The sequence below is a fragment of the Rhamphochromis longiceps genome, linkage group LG18 (genome assembly GCF_057381845.1).
Source record: "Rhamphochromis longiceps isolate RC_006_pf linkage group LG18, R_longiceps_female_GT1.1, whole genome shotgun sequence".
NCBI classification, from domain to species: domain Eukaryota; kingdom Metazoa; phylum Chordata; class Actinopteri; order Cichliformes; family Cichlidae; genus Rhamphochromis; species Rhamphochromis longiceps.
The window spans coordinates 20,535,616-20,557,252 of record NC_140574.1 but is presented as its reverse complement, the minus strand read 5'-3'; the positions used below and the strand labels follow the sequence as shown (position 1 = coordinate 20,557,252).

General features: G+C 41.4%; 1 protein-coding gene across 2 annotated transcripts in view; it reads right to left on the bottom strand.

Annotated features, from left to right (window-relative positions):
• Positions 1 to 13,354, bottom strand: part of gpc5c (glypican 5c) — a 112,604-nt gene extending 99,250 nt beyond the window's left edge. For both annotated transcript variants that reach the window (XM_085388424.1, XM_085388425.1), the window contains exons 1-2: positions 12,935 to 13,354; positions 595 to 756 (exon numbers count right to left, since the gene is read on the bottom strand). In XM_085388424.1, coding sequence (XP_085244550.1) covers positions 595 to 756; positions 12,935 to 13,106 — 334 coding nt within the window. In that variant the 5' untranslated portion in view covers positions 13,107 to 13,354. The remainder of the gene's footprint in view (positions 1 to 594; positions 757 to 12,934) is intronic.
• Between the last annotated feature and the right edge of the window lie 8,283 nt (positions 13,355 to 21,637).

The following is a 21,637-nucleotide window of genomic DNA, read 5'->3' as shown; positions in this document are numbered from 1 at the left end:
TTCAAAACTACTATAATTTATTTTTCCAAGGACTGCAGTCATTGTTTTACTGTCCCAGGAGCAGGACTGGACCGTTCTGAAGCAGACCATCTTCCACAAAACACTAGAGGCTAAGAAAAAGACCTCCATACTCTCTTTTCCCGTCTACCCTCAGTGATCCTGCTTCATATTTCTGTTGCTGCCAAACCCAGAGAAGAAGTGGGACCATGCCCATTTCCTCAGTTACACTTGCCTGCACGCCAGTTACCAAGGTCCTGGGAATCTGAGTGAAAACTTACAAATAAATATTCTTGCCTGGAAACAAGCAAATAAACTTAGATATTTGCTTATTTTATTGTTTAATCTGGATTCTAGTAGAGGAAATAAAGTTCAGTTACAGGTCAACAAACGCTGGGTTTTCTAGCTTGATTCTTTGCAGAAGCCAGCCTCTCTGGGCTATCAGTCCCATGCAGTGGCAGGTACAGTGTGCTGCAGGTATGTCATACGTAGGTGAAGCATAACAACTTACCAACACGCTGAATAATTATACTATACATAAAAAACAGTTTCAGGTCAATTCAGCCCTAGCTTGACCCCCATTGTATATGAACTTACCCTGGAAGGCATCGACATGGAAAGCGATCACATGCTTAATCTCATGGGTGTAGGCCTGAATGTTATGGAGAGTTTCCCGTTTTACAGCAAACTGGTAGCTCTCCTCCATCTTCCGGGTGCAGCAGGATGGGCCTTGGTGCTTACAAAACAACAGATCTGCATCTAAGAAAGTAAAAAAGCAGGTTTAGTTTATTTGCTGTTCTCTTTTTTTGGTCAATCCAAATTTAGACAAGCTATAACGTTAACAGACAGAAGAGCCAGAGGACAGGAAGTGAAAGTCATCATCCATGTTTCCAGCCATAATATTTTCCTGGTAAATATATTGTTGTCTCAATTTGATGTGACTGAGCACATCGGTCATATCAGGATGTACACTGGTGCAATGCAAACACACAAAGGTTTACACACAAGCACAAACACAAATACAAGCAACAACGGTGGGAAATCACATCTATAAAAAAACCTCCTGTTAATCACAATACTCCAGTTCATCAGCTAATACAATAAAAAAAGAACAGTTTAATTACAATTTAATTACAAGCACATAGTTTAGTTCAACTAGAAATTTGTACAGTAGTACTCTACCAGTGTTACCTACTTCTCACCAGTGCTTTTAATACTTTATAAATACAATTACAATGTCACTGAAACGGCCCTTTCCCACATTTATTTGCACAAATGCACATGCTCATTTTCCATTTTCATAATGTATAAGTCTGGTATGATAACTCATTTTACTGGGGGAAGGGCTGAACAGGAGTGGCTGGAGGCAGGTGTTGTAACCAGAGCCTAAAGCATGGCCTAAGGACAGACCACAAGACCAGTGCCTCACTGTCCAAATCCCACCATGAAACACAATAGGGTTTCATTCTGAATCCCTCTTTCCCTTCTCCTCCCTCCCTCCCTCATCCCCATTTGCCTGGCATATCCTTGTGAGGCCTGGGTGTCTCTTAATTACCCAGTGAGGCTCCATTTGTTCCCATCTCAGAGCCAGATGAGTGAAGTCATAACTGGCTGTCCTGCCCCTTACAGCTCATTATCTCTATCTCTGTAGCAGTCCAGCCCTTCTGTATTGGCCCTGGCTATTATTACATGGAGCCTAATATTGAGATTCTAATCACTTTAAAAGCCCAAATCAAATCAAAACGCTCATATAAAGCTCAAATTGGGTAAACAGACCCAAATTGATCTAACATTTATTTGTTTGCAGAGGGGTAATTTAAACATACACATCCCATCTTCCAACAATGATTGACTTAAAGCTGACATCCTCCACTGCACAAAAGTCATGAACTTTCTGAGAATGAAAAATTTAAGAACCATCCAGCAACTACTACAGTAAACAACCTTTAAGAAGCAGAGCAAGCATGTGCTTAGAGTTAACTCGTTTGTTCATTTCATACACTTTGGATTAAATAGGTCAGTCACTGTATAGATTTTAAAATCTCCACCCAGTTCGGACCTCTTTAGCGTGGACAAACAGTTGAGTTATAGAACAAATGACATGCAAAAAAAAGCTCAAACTGTTAGTTTTAGAAGTGCTTCACAAACATTTGTAGCGTTTGATCCTGTAATAAAACATCCAATAACAATTTTAGTGTCATTTATTACTCTGGGAAATACTTGAATTAAGCTTAATTTATGCTTATTTGACATTAAAAATACATCAAGTTTTTCTTTAAAGATTTCTGAAAGGACAAAGTATTGTTTTTGCTCCATTTTTAGGCTAAGATTTCCCTATATGTGGTGCATGTCCTCTCTCCGCTTCTGTCCCTGACCCTGCTCAATTCACTGGCTGGCTCCTTCTCTCTTTTGTGTTTGCGTGTTATCTGTGATATGAAAGTAATATCCAGGGACTCATAGTGGAATTCAGCCTGGCTTCTTCGTCCACTGAGCGTAACTGTGTGGAGTAAGTGATACTCAGGAAAACTTTGACTCTTAAAGCCACCGCAGCAGACAGGACAGGCTGTGTACCAAATATACTGAGCCATTTCCTGCAATCAGCCCATGCCACTGCTTTCCCCCCCTGTCGTAGCGAACAACTCCTGAATTTGTTCTTTTTTATCTTTTTGAATATTTATTTGGTGCTTTCTACATGAAGGAGAAGTATGGAACCTGTGAACGCAGGCCCACGACTCACTGAAGTCTACAATACAGGACATATTGTACTGTATGTATCAATTTTCATCTTTGTGAAAATGTTTTAACCATAATGCCTTTGTAATTGCAGTATAGCCAACATACAAATCTTTAAAACCCATCCTATTTCTGTCTTTCATTGCTGCGTGACTGGTTAACATTAAGTCACTTGAATGTAGCATGGGTCTTAAAAGGCTGCTCAGTTACAACATGAATGAAAACTTCTGCAAAGTCAAAAAACAAAAGGACACATTCGGAAAAAGCAACAGTTGATAGCAACAATAGCAAATTTCCCCCATTATACTTGGCAAACTACCCAGCGGCGGCGGCCTAGAGGGAAGCGAGCCGGCGTCAGGAACAGGCTGAGAGCTCGTGCACACCGCACACCTCTGCCTAGCATCCTGCTCGCCAACGTCCAGTCACTGGAGAACAAGCTTGACGACCTCAGGGCCAGGATAAAGTTCCAGAGAGACATTCGGGACTGCAATCTCCTCTGCTTCACCGAGACATGGCTGAACCCAGCGGTGCCGGACCACGCCATCCAGCCGGCCGAGTTCTTCTCGGTTCACCGCATGGACAGGACACGGGACTCGGGGAAGTCAAGGGGAGGCGGCGTGTGTTTAATGGTGAACAACAACTGGTGCAACAGTGCGAACGTTGTTCCCCTCACACGCTCCTGCACACCAAATCTGGAACTACTGTCCATCATGTGTCGTCCTTTTTATCTACCTCGGGAATTTACATCGGTCATTGTAAGTGCCGTTTATATTCCACCACAAGCGGACACGGTCACCGCCTTATGCGAGCTGCATGAGGCACTCACACAGCACCAGACACAACACCGGGACGCTGCGCTTATTGTGACGGGGGACTTTAATAGCGCCAACCTCAAACGCGCAGCGCCGAACTTTTATCAACACATCACCTGCCCCACCAGGGGTGAAAGGACACTGGACCACTGCTACACTACGGTCAAGGACGGCTACAAGGCACAATCCCGCCCCCCGTTTGGCAAATCTGATCACGCCGCCATCTTCCTCATGCCAAAATACAAACAAAGGCTGAAACAGGAAGTTCCGGTTCAGAGGAAGGTCGCGCGCTGGACGGATCAATCGGTGGCCGCGTTACAGGACGCACTCGATGACGCAGACTGGGGCATGTTCAGAAACAGCTCCGACGATGACGTCAACGTGTTTACGGAAGCGGTTGTGGGATTCATCGGGAAACTAGCGGATGATACCGTGGAGACAAAGACTATCACAACGTTTCCCAACCAGAAGCCGTGGGTGGATAAAACCATCCGCGACGCTCTGAGATCCCGCACCGCTGCCTACAACACGGGACTCATGACGGGGGACATGGACCCGTACAAAGCCGCGTCATATAACGTGCGGAGGGCGGTGAAAGAGGCGAAGCAGCGCTACGGGAGGAAACTAGAGTCACAACTCCAACAGAGTGACTCTAGGAGCCTGTGGCGGGGACTAAGGACAATAACGGACTATAAAGCACCAACAACCGGTATGACGAACGCGGCCGTGACTTTGGCAGACGAGCTGAACACTTTCTATGCTCGCTTCGAGGCTGCAGCTAAGGTCTCCAACAATGCTAGTGTTAGCGGCGCTAACGGCTGCAGACAGGAAGATACTGCCAGCACCGGAAACGTGCTCGTCATCTCCGAGCATGAAGTAAGGAGAGCCTTCAAGAGAGTAAACACCAGGAAAGCAGCAGGACCAGACGGCATCCCAGGTCGTATCCTAAGAGACTGCGCATACCAGCTAGCTCCTGTGTTCACTGAGATATTCAACATCTCTTTATCTCAGTCGGTGATCCCCACATGCTTCAAAGAGTCCATCATTGTTCCTGTCCCGAAGAAACCCCACCCTGCTTCTCTCAATGACTATCGCCCTGTAGCCCTCACCTCAGTAGTGATGAAGTGCTTTGAACGCCTGGTCAGAGACTTCATCATTTCTTCACTACCAGACACACTGGACCCACTACAGTTCGCTTACCGTCCAAATCGTTCCACAGACGATGCCATCTCTCATCTCCTCCACACATCACTCACTCACTTGGACACTAGAAGGGGGAATTATGTTAAAATGCTCTTCATAGACTACAGCTCTGCATTTAATACCATAATTCCCTCCACACTCACCACCAAGCTGGAGCATCTGGGACTCAGCTCATCTATGTGTCAGTGGATCTCCAACTTCCTAACTGGCAGACCACAGGCAGTAAGGATGGGCGGACATGTCTCAGCCTCCACCACTCTCAGCACTGGAGCCCCCCAGGGGTGTGTTCTGAGCCCCCTGCTGTACTCTCTGTACACATATGACTGTGTGGCCACTACCAGCTCCACCACCATCATCAAGTTTGCTGACGACACCGTCGTGGTGGGCCTGATCTCTGATAACAACGAGACGGCCTACGTGAAGGAGATTAGGAATCTGGAGAACTGGTGCCAGAGGAACAACCTCCTTCTAAACGTCAGTAAGACAAAGGAGCTGATAGTGGACTTCAGCACTAAGCAGGAGAGGAACTACCAGACCCCCGTCATCAACGAGTGCCCAGTGGAGAGAGTGGACAGCTTCAAATACCTCGGAGTTCACATCACGCAGGACCTGTCATGGTCCTGTCACATCAACACCGTGGTGAAAAAGGCCCGACAGCGTCTCTACCACCTCAGACGCTTGAGAGACTTCCAACTGCCCTCCAAGGTGCTCAGGAACTTTTACTCGTGCACCATAGAGAGCATCCTGGCGGGAAACATCTTAACCTGGTTCGGGAACAGCACCATGCAGGACAGACGAGCTCTACAGAGGGTTGTGCGGTCAGCTGAGCGCACCATCCGCTCCGAGCTCCCTGACCTGCACTCAATCTACAGCAGGCGGTGCTGGACCAAGGCCAGGAAGATCGTGAAGGACCTCAGCCATCCCAACAACAGACTGTTCTCTCTGTTGAGGTCAGGAAAGCGATTCCGCTCCCTGAAGACCAACACAGAGAGACTGAGGAGGAGCTTCTTCCCGCAGGCGATACGGTCTCTCAATCACACCACCACACAGTACTGACCCACACATATGGTTCTTACACACACACTGGACTTTCTGGACATTGTTTTTGCACAACACTGGTCACTATATTCTTCATTTCCAGTTAATACTTGTACAGCTGCTGTTATTGTGTATATATTTATTTATATTTAGATTTCTTCATACATTCTTATATAGTTCTATATTGTGTATTGTGTATTTTGTTGTACAGTTATTTTATTTTCAACTTTAATTTATATATTTTATCTTATTCTTCCCAGTTAAATTTACCCTTCATTCTAATTTGTGTTGTACAGTTATTTCATTTTTAACCTTAATTTATATTTTATTCCTTCCTAGTTAAATTTACCCTTTTTAATTTTTCATATTTATTTCCTATCTTATTCATAGCCTTTCCTTTTTTGTTTTCTTTAGGTCACGAGCAGTTGTCCAAGCATTTCACTACATATCGTACTGTGTATGACTGTGTACGTGACAAATAAAATTTGAATTTGAATTTGAATAGCTCTGTCAAAGTGCTTGAGGATGTTGACTTAACAGCAGTTTCCCAATCATGCCTCAAACCTTCAGGTGGAAGGATTCATATGTTGCACAGTGTCAACGCTGTTGCCTTTAAGGCATTCCTGCATAAAATCACATCTATATATAATTTTTTTGTCATTTGGCTCTACGTCGTCACAGTGCATTTTGAATCAGATAACCCAAATTTGAGCTTAACAAACTCAAGCAAAAACTTTGTAGGATTTACAGCCGTTTTATTTTATTATTTATTTTATTGCTGGGAAATAAGTAAGTGTCCAGATTTTGTTTCTCTTTTCCTCTATGATATAAAACAGCAATTGTCTCTGCAATCTCAGCCACGGCTCGCAGCTTTACACAAGTATCGTGGTGGTCACTCAGTACTGACCCTTCATTATGTAATTGTTAATTTTTTGTAACCTTGTTATGAGTTTGCAATCTTTGTTCATCTTCATGATGCTGTTTCTGTCTAATTAAGTGCTACTTTTTTAAATTCCTTACACAAACTTTTGCAAATCAGTGACTCCAATTCTTGATTACTTACCAGTGATCCCTTTTCAACTGCTATGCCCTTGTAAGTACAAATACATTTTTTATTAATGAATGAATGAATAATGAATACTTATGTACTGATGATTTTCTTTGTACCATCAAAAACACATTGCAAGGGTGCTGGAAAAACTTCTTTCACAGCGCATCTGCCTCCACCTCACCCTATCCCTATCATCTTCCTCTGTCAACCTCTGCATGTTTGACTTCCATGAACCTCCTACCTGGCGACTCTGGGGTTTTTTTTGCCTTATATACTGTATTTCCACATATGTTTGCACATGTTTCAATAAAGCACTCTGCCCATTCCAGCTTAGTTTCCTGTCTTTTTATTAGTGCCAGCCTCTCCAAACTATACACCACTCTACTACCTCCACTCCACCCAAAAATGAATTAATTCATTGATTAACTGCATATTTAGTATATCTTGAAAATCTACAAGAACTGATAAACTCTCATACCAGCCTTTCCAGGCAATCAGAATGTTATATAAGAAACATGCAGAGAATACTGCGGTGCAGAAATACAGCAAGATTTTCTTTGTACATGGTCTACAAGTTGAAGGTATGTATTTTTTATGTGATTCTACACGCAATCCAATTGGCCATTATACTGAGCTCTGTAATTAGTGCCTAATCTACATACTGCTCATTCTGCCTGGCTGAACTTTAACACACCCCTCTAGACGTCAACTTTGATTTCTAATCCCCTTAATTGTCCTCAGATGACAAATACCTCTGGGGTAATTTACCATTAATGACATGGCTCAGGGGTCTTGATTTGTTAGCCATGATCCCTTCAGCAACATCTCAGCACCCTTCATTGAACAAGCCAAAACATCTGAGTGAAGAAACTCTACTGCTGTTTACCACTGTTCACATGCCACGCCTATGTAGTACTAAAGTATCACATTTGAGTTTTCTACAGTATAATGCTTAGAAGAAGAAGATATGTTGCACCAACTCTGGTACTAATTTATTCATAGGTAGCTCACATCGCCTCAGTATAGTATGGAAATGTTGTTTGGATTTGGTATGCACTAATGAGCAGGTGGTTTGTGGTTTCCTGATACTGCTGTTTTTTTTCTAATATTTTTCTGAGAACAAGAATAACTTTGTTAGAAAGTGAGAAAGTGAGTAATTAATGCAGTTACCCTTCTCCTGCCTCAGGAAGTTAGTTCCCTTTGAAATCCAAAGATCCACGGAACTTTCAGGATATTTGCTCTATACAGATTTGTGATGCTTTGGATAGGCCATGTTGAACCCAAACACATTTCAAAAGGGTCTCTGCCACATACCTGCATTTTTGGACTACTTTGAAACTCAAATGAAATGTTTAACTTTCCCATACCCCAATCTGGAACAGCCTACAGTGAGAGTCTAAAGAGTCTAAAACCACACTAAAGGGCACAGACAGAGCAGAAAGAGAGATGTTAGGCTGGCAGGCAAACAGATGCAACCTGATGAAGCAGCATAATATCAGATGGGCATGCTTGTTTATTTTTCTGTTGATCATAATCAAGTAGTTGATACATACTAAATACTGATATTCAAGCTTGTTGCAATTGCAAAAACTTTCTTGTTGCCTTATATACTATATTTCCATGCATGTCCTAACATGTTTTAATAAATCACTCTACTTATTTTCCATTTTCCAAGGAAAATATAAAGAAATGTGAGGTGGCTTGAGACTTTGCACAGTACTGTACATGGTTATATTTGAGAGGTAGATAAAATGACATCATAAAATCACATTTTCTCCCACCACATAAGTGAGCCAGGAGGGTAACGTAGACCACAATCATCTGAAACACAAGACTGGGTCAGACTGAAATCCAATAAGATGGGAAAACCTACTCAGACAGGGTAATCTCACCTTCAGTCTGGACAGCACTGGCTGGAGTATCTAAGTAAAGAGATCAAAGACCATGCAAGATTTTTATTTTATTTTTACGATTTTACATCCTCAGTTTTAAGAAACTGGAGATTTTGGGTTTTTTATGTTGTTATTTGTTTGATTTTCATTCCAACTTGGGGGAAAAAATGGTTGAGAAACTGCCAGACAGAAAATGGACTAGTGCTCAATAAAGTCTGTATGGAGTAGGTGTGCTCCATGTGTGCACAGCTTCAGTAAGAGAAGCCAAGTTAAAAAAGTAATCAACATAGCCAGAGCCAATCAAAGACTGTGGTGCACTTTGAGAGCTTGCCAAAGCCTTTAACACTGTAAACGGTTAAGGATGTGGCGACATGTGATAACACACTGAGTTCCCGTTCGCCTTTCTATTAACACGGCCTCACCCCTTTTGCATTAAACACACAAGACACTTTCTCTTTCTCTCTAAAACAGTTGTTAATGACTCAGTGAATTAGCGTGGCGATACGAAAATGGGAGGGAAACGTGAGTGTGGTGCGCATACAATCCTGATCAAATAGCTTGCTTAAAAGGTTTTAACTGAGCTGTAAAATACTTTGATCATATCTAAAGAATTTATCCAGGAACCCAATTCATCAAGTTATGTGTCTGCGAGCAGCACTTCTTGCTGTCTACTTTCCAAATGATCTATCTCCAAAAGGGTTATATCAGCATGCCGTAGTAATCACAGTATGGAGTGTTTGGCTCTCCACCACTGCACCTAAGAGGCCATAAATCAGAGGATAAGCAACTTCATGTCACTGATTATCAAAGTTCCTTTGATGATGAATCCAGCATTGAGACAGTCTCTCCTTACACTATAAATTGTAGCCAGGGGAATAAATATTGTCTAAAAAGCAAATTGTTTGGTAATGAAACATCATATTGGTGTTAATATAAATTTGAAAACATCAAAGTTCTTTTAAAGTCTCCTCAATTAATTCAGCCAGTCCTTACATCTTATATTACTCACTTGGGTTTTACACAGAATTATTGCTTCATCAATGCAGTTTTAATTTCATAATTAAAGAATATGAGTCCTTCTTACGCCACAACTTAATTCACTTGTGCTGTCCTTGAAAACAAGAAATACAGACTAAACAAATCTGCAGAAAACATCTCTACTGTAAAGTACATCTATCTGAAACGGGATCATTCAATTGGACGGACCTCTGGCTGCCACACTCCTGCCACTTTGTGAGAAATCAGTTCACCACACATGAAATGCAGCACTGTATCCTAAAGCAAATATCAGACTGTGAAAAGCACTGAAGTCTTGCCACTTCAAATTTCAAGCGTTGCTTTTGTTGGCGTTTCATCTGAGAACTGAACCAGAGTAGCATAATTGTGTACACATACACACATATACACCAGATCTTACACTCTGACAACCCCATCCATTGGTGAGCACTTTGAAGACAAGACTGCATCTAACCCAAAACACCCACTCAAAGAAAAAAAGAAAAGAAAAACAAGCTGTAAGCCCAAAATGCAACAGTGAAACTAAAGCAATGTTTTATTAACTTATGGTCCAGACTAAGGAGTTACAACTGCCTCATTCTGCAAAATTAAAACTGTTACAGTTAAGAAGAAAGACCATTTCATACCATCGCATCGCTCTGTGTAACATCTTTTATTCTCAGGTGGCAGAATGAGATATTTATGTAGCTTCTTTGAGAAGCTGAGCGTGCAAAAGTTTGTGACAGAAGTCTTGTCTCAGACTGCTGACGTGCTTGGAAGGTCCTTTCGTTGTCATTAAGCGCTAACTACTGCTTGCAAAGGAATATTCTCTGTTGCTAATAGTGACACCCTACTAAACAAACATATCGAGTGGTTTGGATGCACCTCTTGGTATGTTTACCACTCAGCTATCAGTTGCACTTCTCCCAGTTACAGCATGCAGACTCTAACTGGTTGATACTTAAGCTGCCACCAACCTGCATGTGACTACTGCACTGAGCATTCTGGCCTGCAGCAATATACAGACATTGAATGCCAAATAATGATCACCTCTGGTCAAATAACATACCGGTAACTGATTTTTGCAGTGACAAGATAAAAATGCCTCATGCAGCAGACATACATCAAATGTTTTAGTAATAATAACAGTACCAATAACATAACACACACACACAAAAAGAGTAGAATAGGGTGAAAAGGACATACTGATGACTGTTAAACGTAGGAGATTGCTTTGTTGAATTAAAATATATGCATTTAGCAGCCACATTCTTCTGCAACTCTGTGTATTTAAGCATGGTCAAGACAAACTGAGCATCAGAAAGGAGAAAGAAAGGTGATTTAAGTGACTTGAACGTGGCATGGCTGTTGGTGCCAGATGGGCTGGAGTGAGTATTTCAGAAATTGCTGATCTACTGGGATTTTCCCACACAACCATCTCTGGGGTTTACAGAGAAAGGTCTGAAAAAGAGAAAGGATCCAGTGTGTGGCAGCTATCTGGATTAGAATGGCCCTACTTCTTCAAAATGATAGGAAGGCAATGGCAACTCAAATAACCACTGTTTACAACCAAGATAAAGAGAAGAGCATATCTGAAAGCATAGCACAGAAGCAGAAGATCACACCAGGTGCCACTCCTGCCAGCTAAGTAAAGAAAACTGAGCCTATAATTCACCCACGCCCACCAAAATTAAAAAATAGAAGTCTGTCAGAATTGGTCAAATCAAATCTGCCTTATATTAGGCTGGTGTTGGTGTAATGATGTGGGTCTAATAGTAAAATGCAACATGTCACAAAGCTGAGATCACCTCAACCTGGTTTCTGGAGCATGCCAGTGAGTTCACTGCACTCAAATGGCCTCCACAGTTACCAGATCTCAGCCCTTAGAGCGCCTTTGAGCTGTGGCACAACAGGAAATTCTCATCATGGATGGGTCGCAACTGTGTGATGCTATCATATCAGCATTAAACCAATTTTAAAAATCCCTGAGGAACGTTTCAGCAACTTGCTGAATCTGTGTTATGCATAATTAAGGCATTGTGAAGGCAAAGTGTAACTAATATAGTGGCCAGTGACTGCATATAGTCACTGGCCACTAATTTGCTCCATCTTAAAACTGACACCATCCTTATTTAATAGTGACAACATATCACAGTATTACTACCAAAAAAGCAAAATTACCACAGCAGGACTAATGTCTAAACTGGTTTATAAACGTCTCCAAGAAAAGATTGAACTGATGTTTATCCTCATAAATTAACTCTTTTTGTTTTTCTATTATTCTTTTTCGGTGTGCAGGAGGAAAGCACAGACCCCAAAACCTTTAAGGCTTTTAAAACAGTTTCCAAGCACTGCTGTAGCTATGTAGAGAAATTATTCATATAAAACGCTCTAAGTTTGTGTGAGTCAATCTTTAATAATTGCAAAGAAACCAGGAGATTTCAAATCAATCACTATTTTCACTGTCCTCATCATATGATACTATTTGCGTCACACTCGATCTGTTGTAGCTCACAAACCCTGTCTCAGCTGGATGGCACGTGAACCTGCAAATTTGATAATATTAGACCAATTAATATCAGACAAGACTCACACATATATGAATAGCTTAAATGTGTACATAATAGCTGAGAGATATGATTTATAAAGAAAACACAAACGCAAGAATGCAAGATGACAGACATATTTGACTTGAAAGAACAGACAAACATGTTCAGACAGACTTCACTCACTTTAAGATCATGTCAGATTTGTCGGTATGTTACACTGTTTAGAACAGAAATCATCCTAGGAAAGTGGACACGCAATCCATCGTATTATTATATACACATGCTCTGGTCGAAACTATTTCAAAATTCTCCATCTAATATGACCAATATGGTAAAAACAAGATAGATGCAATATCTTCTTTCACCTCAGTGAACTTTTAACTCTTATAAGGCCATTCACAGTGATCCACATTCGCAAGAGCAATGTAATCGATATCAGGAGCCCATTCATTAAAGGACTTTTATTTATTTATTTTTTAAATTAAAGTCAAATCCTGGGCTGATTTAACATGACATCATCTACACCTTTTAAGTATGGCGTTTGCTTTAGTGTTATGACTTCACTCGTTTTAAGACTAAAATGCTTCTGGAAAGCTATCAGACGCACATAGTGCGCTTTAGCCAAAGTGCTCCACGCCATGGGTGCCAAACCCACTCGCTCACCTGTGACAGGTGTCTCCGGTACCCGGTTCAGCGGCCCGACCTGCTGGAAAGCGGTCCTCACTTCATAACAGCTGTACGTGTCCACGTCGATCACTTTCACCGCAAACGTGAGCAGCGAGAAAATCCAAAAGCATCCGACAGAGTTTACGCGTGGGCATATTCCTCGCGACATTGCCGCATCTCACACCAGGTATCCTCGTGGATAGCGTACTGTAACCTGACTGTAAACTGTGTGACAAGGTTGGGAAGAAGAAGAAAAAAAGACGGTACGTGTGTCTAATGAAGCGACGATTAGTTTAAACATCTGACAAACTTCTCCGTCTGGTTTTCACATTATTGGTGAGTGTGACCGCCTCACAGCAGAGATTCGGGGTCTTCTCCTGGACAGAGGAAGAGTGGTGTGGGCTAAACCCTCTCTGTCCCGCGCTTAACACTTTGCATTGGTCTACTGCCTGCATGCCTATTTCCAAAGCCTTGCGCACTTTCCCCTCCCTTGCATTTTACTTCAGCTAAGTGCCCTTACTTAAACTCACTTCAACACTGCTACAGCAGATCGAAGCGTCTCTATCCCTTATGACATTCTAAATCCTTAATAGTAAAATATTTAAGATGCCACTTGCTATCAGTGCTCTAGCACACTAGACTTAGGGTAATATTTAGGCTAAATGGACCTCTCACCAGCATAATATCTTTAAGACACACAGAAAATTAAATGAATGTGGGGTTAAAGATGACCAGACATTCTGTTCAATTTGAAAGTATCACAACTGGCTCCCAGTAGATTCTACCTGCATTAAGGAGCGCTGGGATAGAGCTTTACTTGTTTAATTTACATTGGCGCCATCTTCTGGCGAAATGTTTAGTAGATGTGGTGGTGGCATCAAGTGTTCCAAAAAAACTGTTACAAACGATGTCGATTATTAATAAATAGCAAATTAAAATTAGATGGAATGAAAACAATGCAATATGAAGTGCTTGTTAGAGCTACTTTTTTATTGCATATATTTTAACATGCGACTGTGTGGGGACATGTATTGGTTTACACATCGGCCTAAAAGACAAAAGCTCCCTGATTTAAACCTGGCAGGAGACACATTGGATTAGGGTTGTGTAAAAATGTGCAAAAAATCATACAACTGCTGTAGTGAGCAATTATGAAGAAGGGTAAAGCTGCAAGGAGTTCATTTTAATCTGAAAACTTTTCTGTAATAATTACATCTGCTAATATTTTTGTGGCACAAATGATTGAAAAGAAAATCTTCTTAGGGAGTTGAATCCATTGTTTTCTTGACCAAAGAGGGGATGTACTTACTTTTTCCGATGACTGCATATAGTCACAGTGTAAATGTCACCCAATGAAACCATCTTCAAAGCTTGATGTAAGAAAAGCAAATGGCGTGCAGCGCAGGGGGTGATGACTATGACACCTCAGAAACAGTTCAATGGGAGCACCTGTAAAGAATTTGGTCACTATGGTTTCTGAGCATCAATAACAGCTCACTCACAAAAAAAATTCCCAATAGTATATTAAAAAATGTTTTAACAAGTGCACATCAACAGAATGTCAGCTCTTTAAATGATGGTATGTTTTAGGTCAATACCTAAAATTATATTTGTGACTTTATACTTTACTTTTTTTGTAAGATCTGACCACACCATGTCAGCATAGATAATGTTGTATATAAACAGAGAATTCCCTTGTTTTTTCCCTCAGTTTATTGATGTTTTGGGGCTTTTTTTTCTTTTCTTTTTTTTTTACCCCTGCCGCTTTATTAGTTACACTTTTTCATTTCCAGCACCTTGATGAATCTACGCCATGAATAATTAAGCCAGCTCTAAAAGCAAAAAGGGGTCCAACCTGGTTCCAGCAAGGGGTACCTAATAGACTGATCAGTAATTGTATTTATTTATCATTTTATTGTTATCTGAATGTTGGCCTGAATAAAGGTACGATTCTGAGTTCCACAATAAGATTGCACTTCAGTCCAGTTCACTTGTTCTGAACTAAACAACTGTGTAGGGGAGTTATATGAACCCTAGTAATGAGAAGATTCAGACTATATAGCATATGGTCCTGGTACCATACCCTTCCTGTCTAGTTTATAGATACTAACAGCACTGGCTCATTGCTATGTAAAGTAGAGCAAAAGACTGCTTGGCAATTAGGTATACTGTTAGGGAAATACTGGAGAATTATTGATTCAGAGGTCATGTTCTGCCCCCAGTAGCGTTGTAGAGTCTAGTAACACAAATACACATTACTAGAATGCCCTACCTTCCTACATAAATACATTTTTTAACTGGAAGCTGTAGCTGTATGTCTTGGCCATACTCTCCAGCTCAAAGGTATTTGCTTCAGGTCTCAATATGGATTATGTACATGGTCAATAAACATACTAACAATACTACTACAAGTAATAATAGCAGTAATAATATTAAAATCAGATCCATGTCTACAAGAAAATAATCTGTCACTAAGAAATTGCTTGAAGTGAAAGGCAGTTGCTGGTATGAAAAACATTACATTTTATAAACAAGTTTAGCAGTTTTGGGTCTGTCTTTGTTCTCAGATGTATGAGTATTGCTCAAAGTAACCTGGGGTAATTTGAGACAACTACTGGAGATAACATTAAAATTCTGCATTCTGAAATTCTTTGGTGGAGGTAATGGCATATTTTCTTAATTGTGCAAAAGTATGTTCACAAGAAGATGAATTATGAAGTTTCTCACCAGGTAGTTATATACTCCTGCGCCCCTTATGTATAAAGCTTGTGAAAGTTTAACACAGACAAAAAAAAAATACCCCCAAAAATCAGCTGAGTCTCAGAATTAATGCTACTAAACTGCTCAAACACCTGTTCAAGCTAGCTAATAAACACGACTAGCTGTGTTTTTGCAAGGATGCTAGCAGGTAGCGCAGTCTTACAATAAAACAAGCGAGGTAGAAGATTTGGGGGGCTTGAAAATCTGCCATTATTTACAAAAATTGACAGCTATGACTGCTATGATTATAAGCAAACTAGGGCTTGGACCATACACTACTCTACACAGGTGTTGCTAAGCTAGCGTAATGAACGCTGAACAACAAGAAAGGTGAGAGATGAATATTTCCCCACCTATGCACTCACACACGCACGCACACACATTTGGCCACTGATGTTTACACACAGATAGACAAAGATATGCAGAGTGCAAAGGTTGTTGGGAAAAGGTAAGAAATAATGAGTTTCTGCTATTTTTACAGCAGATGGCGCCAGTCACCTAACTTGTCCTCTTTCAGATGACATTCAGTCCCCATTTACCCGCAGGTTTTCTCTACAAACATGTATCACAGTATAACAAAAAGCTCAACTGGAGGCACGAGAATACCATGTTTTGTTCTTTTTTTTTTTTAAATTTTCGATCGTGTGTTTTCAAAAAACAAACAAACATCTGAACTGAAATAATCTCCTGTATTCTAACACAGCTGTGAGCAGTGAGTCATCTGTCACCTCTGGTATTCTCACAGTCATTTTAGGATGAGACAGACATGATAAATAACATCAGCTGGTGATTACAGAAGAACAATATGTTCTAGTATGTACAGTGCACCGTAACTAGAAACCAAACCTCAACCAAATCATGTCGTGTTAAAAACTGATGTATCTGATCCCGTTGAACTCAGTTCTGTCTTATGACTTATGTGAAACGACCAGGAAGCTGCAGCAATTATGTTTGTCATTTGTCCTCATGCTGTATCTGAGACCAGCAGCTAGTACACCGTCTGTGGGGGCTTTAGCCCATCAGTCCTGGCCCTCTAAACTGGGGATTTAAGGGGCTTACAGGGGGCTAAACCCCCAAGATTGGAGCCCTCAACCGCCTGTTTGAGAGATTACAGTCTTCAGTCTCTTATTTTCACCTCTCTGTCTTGGTGGAACAGCGGGAAGTGCGGAGGGTGGTCGTTAGAGACATGCCTCAGCTTGACATCTCCAGAGAGAGGAAGTGCAGATAATTGTTGTGTTAGTGTTAAGAAGGTTGATGAAGACTTTTAAAAACAAAACAAAAAAAACAACAACTTTCAAACTAAAAAGCTTTTTAACATTTCTAAATATATTGAGTTTGGAGATGGGAAGAGGTGTATATTATTGTATGCACATATGGATCAAGGCCGTATGTAAAAAAAAATATATATATAATTTCTACTCCTATAATAAACAATTAGGTTAAAACATTTACAGTGGGGCAAAAAAGTATTTAGTCAGCCACCGATTGTGCAAGTTCCCCCACTTAAAATGATGACAGAGGTCAGTAATTTGCACCAGAGGTACACTTCAACTGTGAGAGACCGAATGTGAAAAAAAAATCCATGAATTCACATGGTAGGATTTGTAAAGAATTTATTCGTAAATCAGGGTGGAAAATAAGTATTTGGTCACCTCAAACAAGGAAGATCTCTGGCTCTCACAGACCTGTAACGTCTTCTGTAAGAAGCTTTTCTGTCCCCCACTCGTTACCTGTATGAATGGCACCTGTTTGAACTCATCATCTGTATAAAAGACACCTGTCCACAGCCTCAAACAGTCAGACTCCAAACTCCGCCATGGCCAAGACCAAGACCAAAGAGCTTTCGAAGGACACCAGGAAAAGTATTGTAGACCTGCACCAGACTGGGAAGAGTGAATCTACAATAGGCAAGCAGCTTGGTGTGAAAAAAATCAACTGTGGGAGCAATCATCAGAAAATGGAAGACATACAAGACCACTGATAATCTCCCTCGATCTGGGGCTCCACGCAAGATCTCATCCCGTGGGGTCAAAATGATCATGAGAACGGTGAGCAAAGATCCCAGAACCACACGGGGGGACCTGGTGAATGACCTGCAGAGAGCTGGGACCAAAGTAACAAAGGTCACCATCAGTAACACACTACAACGGCAGGGAATCAAATCCCGCAGTGCCAGACGTGTTCCGCTGCTGAAGCCAGTGCATGTCCAGGCCCGTCTGAAGTTTGCCAGAGAGCACATGGATGATACAGCAGAGGATTGGGAGAATGTCATGTGGTCAGATGAAACCAAAGTAGAACTTTTTGGTATAAACTCAACTCGTCGTGTTTGGAGGAAGAAGAATACTGAGTTGCATCCCAAGAACACCATACCTACTGTGAAGCATGGGGGTGGAAACATCATGCTATGGGGCTGTTTTTCTGCCAAGGGGACAGGACGACTGATCCGTGTTAAGGACAGAATGAATGGGGCCATGTATCGTGAGATTTTGAGCCAAAACCTCCTTCCATCAGTGAGAACTTTGAAGATGAAACGAGGCTGGGTCTTCCAACATGACAATGATCCAAAACACACCGCCCTGGCAACAAAGGAGTGGCTCCGTAAGAAGCATTTGAAAGTCCTGGAGTGGCCTAGCCAGTCTCCAGACCTCAACCCCATAGAAAATCTGTGGCGGGAGTTGAAAGTCCGTGTTGCTCGGCGACAGCCCCAAAACATCGCTGCTCTCGAGAAGATCTGCATGGAGGAATGGGCCAAAATACCAGCTACTGTGTGTGCAAACCTGGTAAAGACCTATAGTAAACGTTTGACCTCTGTTATTGCCAACAAAGGTTATGTTGCAAAGTATTGAGTTGTATTTTTGTTATTGACCAAATACTTATTTTCCACCCTGATTTACGAATAAATTCTTTACAAATCCTACCATGTGGATTCATGGATTTTTTTTTCACATTCTGTCTCTCACAGTTGAAGTGTACCTCTGGTGCAAATTACTGACCTCTGTCATCATTTTAGGTGGGGGAACTTGCACAATCGGTGGCTGACTAAATACTTTTTTGCCCCACTGTATATAAAAAAACACTTTTACTTATGGAAGTCGCCTCTTTTCCTTTTTCCTCAAATGCAAGTTTATTATAATAATTAAGTAAGAATCAAGTTCACACTATTAAATCATAGTATAAGACATGCAAGTCTTTAAGACTATATGAAACACTGACATTTACTCTGTTATTTTCTGCTTCTCCTCCATTTGGGAGTGGTCAGATGTCTGCAGATTGCTGGTCAGAGCATGAAGCTTATGCTCTATTTCTCTCTTAGAGATGTGAGGAATGGAAGTAAGCCATGCTGCATCTTTAATGGGAGTCTGACATCTTTAGTGCCGCTGTCTCACTATCTGTCTTGCCAGTGCCTTCTTCAGCATCACCTTCATGGCACTTCCAGAGCGGACAGAATACAGAGAATGCCACAAAGCATCACAGGCCCTTTTAGGCATATGAATACCGCCTCACGCACTGTTGAGAAGTAGAAATCATTTTCTAGTTTTAGATAGCAAGAAACAGCACCTAATAAATCACTGGAAAGAATCGAAATGATTCTGTCTCCTCAGTGACATTTAATTGATTGGCATAATGGTTTTTATAGACTCTTCATTAGCCTGTTACAGCACTGAATCAATGCAACATCATTACAAGCATGATTGAACTGAGTACCAGGCATCTGCTGCAGGGCACATTGGTCTCTGTTTGTACAGTCATTAATGTCTCACTACACACATGAACTGGCAAGGTTATATACTTTACAAGTGACTTGAATCTGAATGACTGAGTGCATTTTATTGGCTTGATACTAAATGAGGAGGATGTAGTCTAAGCGCTAAATTGACAACAACAACAAACAAAGGACATCTATTGTTCACTAAATAGGGGTAAAAATGCATCGTGTCCACTGGAAATATTTATTGACTTTGTTATTGTCACATTTAAAATTCTGTTTTCGTTTAATTAGCTTTTTTCCCCCTCAAAATTTAGCATACAACAACTGCCACTGAACCTAAGCAACTTTAAGCTCATGCAAATGTAACCTTATATTTAGTCTTGCAATGATTGAAAAAAATAAGGTGTTAAGAGACGATTAAATTAAATTAAGAGAAATGATTATGGAATCTAGACATCAGCATAACCACACCAAAAGCTTTAAATTGTGTTCTTTATTTCCACAGTGCAAAAATGATATATTCATTATCACAATCTAACCACCTTACTTCATTTCAATTCAGTAAAACTTGCTTTTAAGCATCTATTTAGGCATTCTTAATGCATTTTTATGCAAGTCATTGTGTGTCTGTAAGCGTGCGTGAACTGAAAAGTTAGAGGAATTGTATCCTATTTCACCCTCCATTCTGTCCCAGAGGGAGTGTCCTCCACTGTTCACAAAACAAAGTACTCCTGCGCACGTGGTGGAAAAATTAGTTTAACCCATTCACCCCTGAGATTTCCATACAGTCTGTGTTCATTGAGCTCCGATAGGATCTAAATACTTCTTTTGAGAAGTACACAAAAACCATGCACTAAGGTCAGAGTGACCTTTTTGTATATGTGCATGTTTATGTGTGCGTATGCTGGATAGAGCGACTTGCTTTGTGCATGATCAGTCGACCACATCCCTCTCAATAGTCAGGAAAAAGGGGTGTCTACCTTTCGACAGCTGATTTTTATCTAAGCGAGGGCATAGCAGTTGTCTATTTGGGACATGCGGCATGATTTATCTAAAAGTGTGTTTTAAGTGAGTGCTTTTTGCCCTGATTTTCTTTTCCTGTATTAACTTAAAAACAAATGCCTAATTTGATCATCAAATGCAGGTCAGCACAGCACAGCGTGGTGGACTCACTAGTTCCATTGCTGGCCTTTTTTTAAGCCTTCCCTTCCTCCCTAACCTGACCATCACATGTTTGTGAAAAAATCATTTTGTTGCCTCCAACCCCCCTTTTTTTATACCCCCAACAAAATATAAAACACAACCTGGCCAAGCTTGTGGTGGTGGTGGGGTTAAGAGAAATGGAGGGAAGGTTTGACGAAAACAACAGATCTCTGCTCGCTAATCCTTTTGTGTCGATGGTGTTAATCCATCCAAGCAAACCCAGCCCCCCCACCATCAACCTACCCACCAACTCGAACAGCTCACCCTCCCTTAACCCCTGATTCATGCACCATAGACCAGGCTTTCTCACCACTGAAACAACTGACAGCGCTACTGAAACCAATACTTATCCCCCAGACAGTCAAGCGGGGGTGCACAACAGTCACAGTAGCAGCACCCCCCACCTCCACCCACCAACAAACATGCAACTCGGGCTCAACTCTGTCCTTGTTTTCATCCCGTTCATCTTTTGTGGCCACTAGGAACAAGTCTCTGCACTGCATTGCTTGTTTTGTTCTTCTATGCAAAACATATTTTAAATTTGCATCAGCAGGTCAATGTGTGTGCGCATTAGAAAGGGAAAAGTATTGTTGTTTTCTCTCTTTTTTTTTGTTTCTTGCCTGCGTGCATTTATTACTCTTTGTTTTGACTACTGTACATGTAATGAATGAACTTGAAAGCAACACAGCAACACCGCCAGTGGTTTTTTTTTTATATGTGTGTGTGTATGTCCTGGTGTTGTTTACGAGCTGTGAGAGAGAGAGGGAGGGAGGAAGGGGGTAGCAGGGAGGGGAATCGCATCGGTTGCCAGGGGGAGAGGAGGTTGTGTCTAATGAGGTCACACCCTGGCAACCTGGTGACTCCTCCCACTCAGGCCCCCCCTCCATCCCTCCTCCCTTCTTTCCACTTGGCCCCCTTTGAATGTGCCCACCCACTCAACCCTCCACCCCCCGCCTTCGCCCCCTGACAGAGAGAGCTCTCCCTGGTGCTGAAAGCAGAAAAACACGATTCAGTTACAGCCCAGTTGC